This window comes from Haliaeetus leucocephalus, unplaced genomic scaffold, assembly GCF_000737465.1.
Source record: "Haliaeetus leucocephalus isolate CR32 unplaced genomic scaffold, Haliaeetus_leucocephalus-4.0 Scaffold202, whole genome shotgun sequence".
NCBI lineage: Eukaryota > Metazoa > Chordata > Aves > Accipitriformes > Accipitridae > Haliaeetus > Haliaeetus leucocephalus.
The window spans coordinates 302,387-313,178 of NW_010972638.1; the positions used below are offsets into that span (position 1 = coordinate 302,387).

General features: G+C 40.0%; 1 protein-coding gene across 4 annotated transcripts in view; it reads left to right on the forward strand.

The window, feature by feature from the left end:
* Nucleotides 1-10,792, forward strand: part of PPP6R2 (protein phosphatase 6, regulatory subunit 2) — an 88,813-nt gene that overhangs the window by 13,661 nt on the left and 64,360 nt on the right. For all 4 annotated transcript variants that reach the window (XM_010566037.1, XM_010566038.1, XM_010566035.1 and 1 more), the window contains one exon: nt 5,140-5,385. In XM_010566037.1, the coding sequence (XP_010564339.1) occupies nt 5,159-5,385 (227 nt within the window). In that variant the 5' untranslated portion in view covers nt 5,140-5,158. The remainder of the gene's footprint in view (nt 1-5,139; nt 5,386-10,792) is intronic.

Here is a 10,792-nt window from a genome sequence, read left to right on the forward strand (position 1 = left end):
ACCCAGAGAAGCTTGGTTGCCACGTCATTGGAAGTGTTCAGGGTCAGGCTGGATGGGACTTTGAGCAACCTGATCTGGTGAAAGATATCTCTGCCCATGGCAGGGGGGTTGGAACTAGATGATCTTTACAGTCCCTTCCAACCCAAACTATTCGGTGACTCTGTGAATTTGCTAGCGCTAGGAGCTGCTTGTTCAGCCTTTGCTGTACTTTTCTGCTTCCAGAGAAGTAGTTCAGACCCTATGGACAGTGCTACAGCAGTGTGTTGTCTCTCTTGTGCCTAACTTGTGGCCTTCCAGGATAGTTCATCTGGCTCCTGTAGGTTGTGACTTGTTCTGCTGGTCCTTAAGTGGCGTGTGTGTGTCTGAGGTTTTTTTTGTGTGTGGTAGCCTTCCACTTCCGATCTTGCAGAGATGTTACGTGGATTACAAAACCTCACTTGATTGCCTCGACACCTGCTTTGGCCGAACTGTCTGTTAGGCCAAACTGTTGGTTTCAATACGTCATGAACAATCATTTCCAAATCTCACTTGTTGCATTTTACTGAGTATCCTGTAAGAGCACTATGGCTAAGAGCTTTTTTGGCTGGGGTGAGGGCAAAGAAGTCGTCTCATGTTGCATGAGCTTTGGGCAATGTGGTGGGAGAGTCACTGCTGCAGGGCAGCCTCCCTTCCCAGTTGGATGCAGCTGCACCAAGTCCCAGGGCGCTGGGAATTGCATGAGTGTCTTCCAGAAGCCTGGCTCTGCCAGTGAGGACCGGGAGAGGCCAAACTCCTCAGCAGTTCTTCTCAACCTTCGTTTTAAGAAGAAGGTTGGAAAGGGGATCTGCCTGCTTTGTGCTGAGAGAAGAGCTGTCGTCCTTTCCTAAGGACAGCTTATCAGCGTCTCCTATAGAATAGATACCTTTCCCTGTAGATACAGAAAAAGTTTTTCAAAAGTGTAGAATTGACAGATTTATAATGGGTTTAGATTTGAAAAGTGAGATTTACATGTGTATTCCACATATGTGTATGGAATATATATGTATTTAGGTTATGCACCCAAACATTCTTAATTTAAGCCCTTTTATGCCAACTTTTCACTCGGTGAATTTATAACTAAGCATAGTTAGTTAAAAATATCTGAAGAACAGTTTGTAACGAACACACTATACAGCCAAACAGCATTACTGTCACAGCAGTGTCACGTAGGTTGAAAATTCAGATGTCTGTTCCTAACTCAGAAATTCAGTTACATGAGTGCATTTTCAGTAGCTGAATGGACAGGTGCAGAAGCTCTTGCTTGCTGCTGTAATGCTGAAGGTTAACCTTTTAAATTTATTTCAATATACTGTTGATTTAAACAGCTCAAATTAGAAACTGCTTTTCTCTCTGCCGCTTCTTATGCTGTTTGGGGGTGGGGGGTGGGGAGGGAGGCAGAGGATCTAGTTCCCAAAAGATTGGGATCAACCTAAACTAATCTGGCAGTTTAGAAGATTGTTAGGAAATCGCAGTGGATGGGCCATGGGGGAGGTCTGAATAAGCTTTTGTTTTGGAAGCTACCCCCTCCTCCCCTTTCCCCTCAGTAACTGAGCTTGGGCTGTCACAAATAGAGCCTATAGCCTTGATGTTCATAGGTAGCTTTACAAGAAATGTGATGCTGTAGGTTTGACTAGAAGTGGTTGTCCCCTGATGTTTAAAATGAACTTCATAAGTATAAAGTGGTTTCCTAGATGTGATGTTTGATCAGGATCTCAGTTCTGTTTCTGCTGGGATTGGGGCCATGTACTTCCCTGTAATGTGTATGTGAGCTCTGCCTCAAAATGCTGAAAGTCCAAAGCCAGCCAGTAAATGTGGCATACAGGAGGACTGTGGGAAGACAAAGCTGTAAGGAGGCTGTACTTTGGATGGTTTGGTAATTCATAGTTTAAATGTTCCCTTTATAATCTAGTATTGCACCACCAATACATTCAAAGAGGGCTTCGTTGTATCAGCAGTGCTGTGTCACAAAAGACGAACTTGCAAAGATTTTCTTGATTTCTTCTAAATCTCTGAGATAAAGACATTAAAAGAAAGAATTATGTTGACACGGAAAAAAGCTCTCTGAAATAGAAAAGTTATCTATGACAAATTTTGAAGCACTGAGTGGAGCTCCACAGAGTTTGTGATCAAATATCCTGGGTAACATAGCTCTTCCAAGAAAAAAATAGCCTTAATTTTGTAAGGTAATCCTTTTTCTTTTAGACATCCTTAGACCCATACATGCACATGTGAAGAATCCTTGAACTGAGGTAGGGCAGAAAATGCATGTGAATAACTTCATTGGTAAAAATAAATAAAAAATTAGTGTTTCTTTAATGTGTTTCATTTAGTAGTTCCTGTAAGCCCTTCATTTGGAGCTTCAGTGTGAAAGATAGGCTGCAAGGCACCCAGATATTTATACGTGTAATTAAAAAATTGGGGTCTTTACATAGCCTTTTAAATTGCCCAGCTATGGTAACTGGAAAACAGTGCCCCCCTTCTTCAGTAAACCTTCCTGGAGGAAAAAACTGTTCTTTTCTGTTTGGTTTTTGTTTTTTTTTAAAGGATAATTTCAAAATTCTGTCTTAGATGTAGTTATGCAAGCACTGGAACTGGCAAAAGATCAGGCGTGGTAACATTTTTGGATGCTGGAAAAAGCAGAATGAATGGTTGAAGCAAGTGTTCCTGCTGCTGCGGAAATAGTAATGTGGGTTAGGTTAAAAAAAGCGTTTTGATCCTGTTGTATAAAATCACATGCTTATATACGGATAATCTGGGAATGTAGCACATTGACATCTCTCATCCAATTTATTTCATTTTATAGAATGTGTTTTAGCTTAATGATATTATTACACAGAACGTTTATCTTGTTTGAGCTATGCTTATCACCTCTGTCAATGGGGAATAACAGTTATTCTCTTACTTTCTTTAGCGTTAATGATTGTTTATATCTTGAAACCATCTTTGATCCTCATAGCCTACAACACGATGCCATCTCTTCGTGGTCCCTCATTGTGCCTGATCTTCCGCCTAGCATACAGACCCAGGAGTTGACTGTTCTTCCTGCATGGGGCTCCTTCCTTCAGAAGCTGGTTTTTTTTCCTTTTGTTAGGCTTCTGTACATGTAGCAGAGCCATGGGGTTTGAGTGAGGATGAGACAGTGTCTGGGGAAGAATTTAGTCTGAAACACTAAACGGGAGCCAGAAATGAAAGGCTGTACTCAAATTCTCAGATAGTTAGCTGACTTAGCTGCTTTTTGAAGTACAAACGTCTAGTGATGAGGAATTTGAGTTACCTTGTACTCTCTGAAGACACTTGAAAGTGTTACTGGGGAAGAGTGAAGATTACTCCTTATTTGTTCCCTGTAGGGAACAGTAAAAGATAAGACAATGCAAAATGAAATGAAAATCAGTAATTTAAATTGTGCCAAACTAATCTGAGCCCTTTCTTTGGCAGCTGATAGTCTAAATAAAAGAATTTCGGTAAAACTTGTTTCTTTGTGGAGATCATTAAGGTATTTGGTACAATAGCCAGAACAGGATTGTGAAAAGTTATGGCTTGTTGAGGAATTGTGGTGAATTAGCTGATCCTGAGGTAAGATGGTAAAGGACAGAATTATAAGAGAAGATACTAAGAGGAAGACCACTGAAGAGTTTCTTAGGGATAGTCTGAACGCTGTCTCTTGTTTTGATGTAATTAATATTCTAAAAGTTGAAATGTATTGAGGAAGCTAGCTGGAAAAACGTAATTAATAGAGCTTATGTAGAGAAAAATCAGGATAACAAAAAGGAAGGGAAGAGTTAGGGGTAGGAGTGGGATGAAAATGAGTAATACAAAGTGCAGTGCTCTATATTTAGCAAAAATTGTTTGAAGGGGAATATTCTTACTAATCTATATGGTAATAGTGAAACCTCATCTGAAGTACAGCATATGATTCTGGTCACACACTGAAGGCTCCTGCAAGGTGCAGCAGATACAGAGAGGGAACATCAGAGGGGATGATCTGAACCATTGCGAGCAGGGTTAAGGGAACCCTGCTCGGACAGGGGGTCCCCAAGCACTGCCATGGAGACTTGGAGGGGGCAAAAAATGCAGCTGGGGCAGGGTTTGATCACTGTTTATGAAAGATTAACTTACTGTAGTCTTGTGGGACTAGGCTCCAGCTCAAGTCGGTCTTTAATAGTTTGTCACTTTTTTGTTATTTGCAGTATCTCAGTTTACCACTTTTGCAAAGAACTGTGTCAAAATCTTTTGTATTTAGTTGGGATGATGTAAAATGTCCATGTGAAACTTCCTGTGAGGGAAGGTGATGGTGAGAAGGGTTTCCTTTCAGCAAGTATGTATGAGGACTTGAGATCTAGAATGTGTAGGAAAAGGACGCTGCTCCTTCAGCTTCTATTTCTAGATTTGATTTATAGTATCCTTTTGCCCATTTATGTTATTGGTAAACAAAATACACTCTTCTGCACCACAAAAGACCACTCAGTTTTACACTTTTACGATGTTTATGAGATTAATAGCATATTCTAATATTCCATAAGGTTTATATTTATTAGCAGTTCAGCTCTAGGTTTGCTGCTGTTGTTAATTGCTTGCAGTGTCCAGTAGGTTGGTGGTTTGTTGGTTTGGTTTTTTTTTTTTTAATACTTTGCTATTATGGTCTATCTCTTGCTGTTATATATACATTGGAGGCCTTTCTTCCACTTATATAAATCATTGATTGTTGCAATCATGGCTGATGAGCATGACTCTGAAATACAAATAATACAAAAAAAACCCCAAACCCTTTAATGCAAATTGTTTATAGTGCAGTAGCCTGCTTTCTCTATCTGTGACCAGCCTTGACTCTAATCCAACAAAGCATTTATGTGTGAACATAATCTTTGTTTTTTAGTTCCAGCTACTTGCAGTTAAAGTTAATTCATGCGTATATTGTGTCTGTTGTTGATTATATAGCTTATGATTAAGCTATAATCGAAGCTGTGTTAGTTTTCTGGTGTGAAAAGGTGCTAATTTTGTTTACAGAATTTACCTGATTTTTACAAGCTGGCTGGCAGCTATACTAAGGTATTCTGCTCAGAACTATAAAGATGGAATAAATAGCAAAGATGGAAGATTAACTCGTATTCTTTTGCATTATAGCTAGTTGTGTCCCATCAACATGTTCTGGAAGTTTGATTTGAACACGACATCACATGTGGACAAGCTGCTGGATAAAGAAGATGTGACACTTCACGAGCTGATGGATGAAGATGACATCTTACAGGAGTGCAAGGCTCAGAACCGCAAGCTGCTGGACTTCCTTTGCCAGCAGCACTGCATGGAGGAGCTGGTCAACCTCATCACACATGAGCCCCCTGTGGATATGGATGAGAAGGTCCGCTTCAAGTAGGTATTTGTTTTCTGCCCTATACGAAGAAAACTGAATGAGAGATCTTGATGTTGGAAATGCTCTGGTGCGAGATGGATGTAACCTTTTCAGTCTTGAGAGAAAGGCTTTCTAGTACTGTGAAATATTTCACAGCATTTCGTTATTTGTAGTGAATTTTCAGAAGCTTGATTCTGTACTTTTAATGGTTTAACATTGAGTTTGTCTAAAAAAAAAATCTCTTGCTGTTTGTTCAAAACTTTGCAAGCAAAATAATTAGTATCTTAAAAGTACCTTTAGTACACTTTTATCAAATTTGCAAGCCAAAAGCATTCTGCTCTGAGAAATTTCTGAATTTGATTGGTTTTCAGTAGCCAAGCCCACAAAAGAAAGTGAGCTGTACAGTGAGTAAAAGATGTAATATTTTCAATGTGCTGCATATGCAAAACCTGCTGATTTCGGTGATCATATAGTTAGGGAGAGGGCCTAACTCTGTAAAGAGCCTATTTCTTATGATGGTGAACTCTTTAGATGTGTTTGGTTCTCATAATAAGTTGTGTTTATACATTTTTAAATAAATGTATACTTGAAAATATTTATGTTTTAGATTTGAGAAGTTTGTTTTTCTTAAGTTTATGTAAAAATAAAAAGCTCCTCTGTGTATAAATAAATAAATAAAAATGGGCAAGTTTGTCACTGTGGGAATGGATCAGTGTTGGTTATTGCTGCTGTTGCTTGAAGTCCACAGAAGAAATGGTAGTATTGTTTAGGTTTATTATTAGGCAAGATAGTTGATCAACTATGTCTAGGTGACTATTTCCAGGTAAGCGAATGCCAGGAAATAACGTTATATAGTAACTTGGAATATTATATGGCTGCTTTTGCAAGGCTTCTGCTATAAAACGTGAATTGCCAGAAGGAACCAGGAGTGTTAGTTTTACACTATTGTCCTACAAATGCAAATTTTGTACAGGTACTCTTAAACCAGGGATGTGGTACACAACAGTCTTTGGACTTTTTGCATTTTCTGTGTTACATCAGAATAACTGGCTTTTCCTGGGGTGACAGGCTCTGAGCTTACTGCAGCCCTTTATCCATATTGTTTGCACAGCTAACCTGAGACGAACTCAAACCCAAAATATCTGATTGAAGAAGATGGGCAATACTTTCCTTAGTGCTAAGAGTTAATGAGCAGAGTAAATGCTGAATAATGTGTGACTTGTGGTCCTTTGCTGGAATCTAGGTGTATTTTGCCAGAGGAGAGAATGAGGGATTCCAGTACCATGCCAGTACTAATTCATACATTGTCTGTTTAACTTCAGAATACTACTTCAGTTAACCAGACCATATTTTTAAGTCTTGTTCTTCTTGTGATTTTTGTGGCTACTGTCAGAAGGCGGTTTATGTCTCTGATCCTGTGTGCTGAAGGGTGGAAGTGGAAACTTTTTCCTATTGAAACCGAACAGACTAAGAATAAGAGAAGGTGGGGAAAACCAAAAATTTCTCAAGAAGCAAAATCTTTAATGCAAACCAAAATAAAGAGGGAAGCTCAGTATGAGAGTGTTTACTCCCAGGCATCCTTGAATTTCACATGCAGGATTATATGCCTTTTCATCAACTTTTGAAGGTAGCGTGTGGTTTCAGCAGCTCAAGGCCAGGTTGGCTGATGAGGAGGCACAGACAAAGGTAGACAGTGGTGGGAAGAGGCCAGCCTCCAGTGTTGTGGTCTGGTGTGCTGGCAAGATAGAAGAAAATCTTGTTGGGAAGGCCTTAAGTTAGCAGTCTCACCGATCTCTTCATCAGATGGCAGCATTATATCTTCTTCTTCTAAGAGCATCCCGTAAGGTGCCTGCTCGAAAAGCCAGTATAGTGGTGGGAAGTATGATTATACACTATAGACGGATACTTATCTGAGTCTTGGATGGCAACAAGAACTGCATAATGATCTGCTTGCCAGGACAAATAGAGCTGATCTTAATGTTGGGGTTTTTTTGGAAATGCTTCCAGTACCTTGGGTAGACTAGGCAGAGAAGCATTTTCAAAGCATGGTGAGGCACTGGAGAGGGGAAAGAGGGTTTAAGCTTATTAGAAACTGGGGAACCTTTTGGAATAAATAAAGGCTAAGCAGGAAGGAATGGACTGTCTAAATCCAAATGGAATCCAATTTTTGGCTCTTAAGAAAAGGTTATGGAAGTTTCTAAACTGGAACAGGGGAGAAACTAGGTTTGGAAGGGCATGCAGCTCAGTGATGCATGCTGTGGAAATGGAATCATCAAAATTATTTATTCTTGACAGGTCAGTAGGATGGAAGTCTGTAAAGTTCAGAAGGGAAACTGCAAAGAGGAAAACTCAAGAGTAAGTCCCCATCTAAGCATAGGATGTGAAACTAAGCAACCAGATGAAGACCTGTAGCAATCAAAGAAGTGTATAAACTATTTGAACTGTAATGTCTGTTTATAATGAACTTGTTGACATACTAGGGTGTCTCGTAAACCTGCTGAGACCATGCAGTAATGAAAGTACAGGTTATAGGAAAGGGAGAGTTAGATTCTACTGGTGTAAGAGTGGACTTTAGGGGATGGAGGAGGGCTGAGTGTCAAGTGAGATAAGTTAGCTGCAGCATGGAAAACTTATGGGTTGGGGTGCCGTGCCTAAATAGAAAGGGTAAAGTATTGGATCTGACTGTGTGAAACTTGGAGACTGTAAAGGCTGCAAGATCAGAATGTGCTATAACAATGAGAGGTTTCATTTATCCGCCTGTTGACAGGATATATATCACAGGGAGGCACGGTGCATGAGTTTTTAGGAATCATGAATGCCTTTTGCATGGAGGAATGAGCCAGAAAAAGGAGAAATAAGTCTTCATATACCTTTGGGGGCTCTAAGAAATATAACTGTTGTAAAATCACTTTGTAACAGTAACCATAATGTACTCAGACTTAACATCCTCATAAGAGCAAAAAAGACATAACAGCATTATCATGGGCTTGGGGTTTGTTTTTCTAACTTTTAGGAACAGAACTACATAAATATGAGGAGGTTAGTTAGGAAGTAAATGGTACTGTGAAAGGGTAAAAAGCTCACAGCTGGCCTGGAAACATTTTAGTGCCTCATGGTAAATGCAGAGCTTGTACTACAAAGATTTAAAAAAAATCCTAATGTAGAAAACTGGCTTTGTTAAAAACAAATAATCCATTACAGGTAAAAGGACATCCTCACAAAAGGGAAGTTGTGTCCAGATATGGAAAAAGGATATAGTGGAGAGTTAATCCATGAGACTGGACAAAGGGATTTTTGAGAAGCAGTTTGCTAAAGGCAAAACCACTGTAAACCCATCAAAATAAGGAGGCCTCTCTAAGAATGTGTAGATGGGTGACCCATGTGAAAGGAAGATAGGACCGTAGCAGAAAATATAACTAAGCTGTCTGTGTTGGTACTCACTTTAGAGACTTCTTGGGAGATTCCCGAGTGGTATCTTTCTTTACAGGGAAATAGTCTGAGGAACTGTCTCAAACTGGAGCATCTATGGAACAAAATCAGTAGAATAATTGTTAGGAGTAGCTGGTATTCACCTGAGTGATTTAAAGGAATTAAAATATGAAATAGCTCACCTGGTCAGCCTTAAAACCAGTGGACTGGAAGCGGCAAATAGGACATCAGTTCTTAAGAAGGGTCTGTGAGCCAGTAAATCTGGCTTCTGCATTGTGCACATTGAAGAATTTATGGTATAGCATGATTCATAGACACCTCTCTAAATGCAGGCTCTCACAGTACTGCTTTTGCAGAGGGAAGTCAGGCTTAGTTCAGGAGCTGAGTTTGATGGAGTCAGTGAAACACATGGATAATGGTGATATGCCTCATGTGTCATACAGTCCAAAAAGATACGGTCCCTTATCGAAGACTGTTGAAAACAAGCTGTCATGGGATAACAGAGAAGGGTTCTGTCATCAATTAATAACTGTTTAAAGAAAAGACATATAGGTGAAGGAAAAATGGCCAGTTCTAGCTTTCTGGTTTTACACTACTGAGTCCTGTGCTGTTCGATATATTCGCACGTGAAATAAGAGGGGAGATTAATTATAAATGTAGAAAGTTGATAATGCAAACTTACTTAGGTTAGTTAAAAGGTAGAAAGATTTCATTATGTTATATGGCCAAGCAGTAATAAAGCACATACAGTCAGTGCTGATTGTGTAGTGACTCATGGCCCAAGTTAGATGTGCACATTGGTGGCCTTCAAGTCAGCTTTTACATCTCAGGGAGGGCTTTGGAGTCTTTGTGGGCACTATACTCAAAATACTCGATAAACAGTGAATGTGAGTGTGTGTTCATGATCGAAAGCACAAGGCTCTACACAAAGCATTGCAGTATATGTACTGGAAAAGTTATTGTTGTCTCCACCCTTTATATATTACCAGGGCAAGAAGTATTTTCCTTGTTAAGAACCAAATGGAAGTGTGATGAGTAAAGTAAGGCTTAAATTGGGAAGGTTGAGGTGTGGAATTTCTTCCAAAATAAAAATTCTATTCAATGAATGCAAGAAAACCAAACCAATAACAGTTACTAGCGTAAAGGTGGGCATAAAGTGATGCACCTGAAAGCACAGTAACTGAAAGGAAGCTCCAGCTTGAGCTGTGACCTGAAAAGAGCCAAGGGCCAGCAGAGCATCCTGCCAGTTAAGCCACATGTACAACACTGGGATGAAAGCCACACATACATAACTCCTGGGTACAGCTAAGGCAAACTGATGGGAAGAACAGGCAGGTGGACAGCTGAAGAAAGAGCTGCAGGTCTCTTCACAGAAGAGGTGCCAAGAACAGCCACGTGGGATCAAACGAAAAAAAATCTTTTCCTGGTGTCTAGTCCCTGATGATGGTCCTAGTGATGTCTTTATACGATGGCATGCTCAAACATGCTGTACTTGAGATACGAGCATGCTGTCAGTTCACACAGTGACATGATATTTTTCCTATCTGTTCCACTTGCATGATTTCCAGCAATCCATCTGTCTTGTCACTCCAAGAACTGAGCTGAAATTTCCAAAAGACCTACAATAATTCCATAATTTCTTCCCTGATGGGTGGTCACCAGCTTAGGAAGCATTGCCAGATGTGTGAAATGTGCTGTGTCTAGGAAGGTGGGAGATCAAAGCTCAGAGCAGAGGGTTCCATTTCAAGTTTGGGAGGTGCTGTTAAGATTTCTTCTTGATTTTCTGTTAATGAGGTTCAGAGCAGAAACCTAACTAATTTTGACTAAGAGAGGAAAAAAACCCAGATAAAACGCTCAACCCGGATTCTGTTACACACTCACAGATCTTACTGCAAAGGTGGTAGAGATGTGAGAGGTACCTAGTCATTTCCACAGCTCTTTTCTGCGTGGGTTTTTTCCTTTGAGATTGGGGGGGGGGGGGGGGGGTTGGTGTGTGGT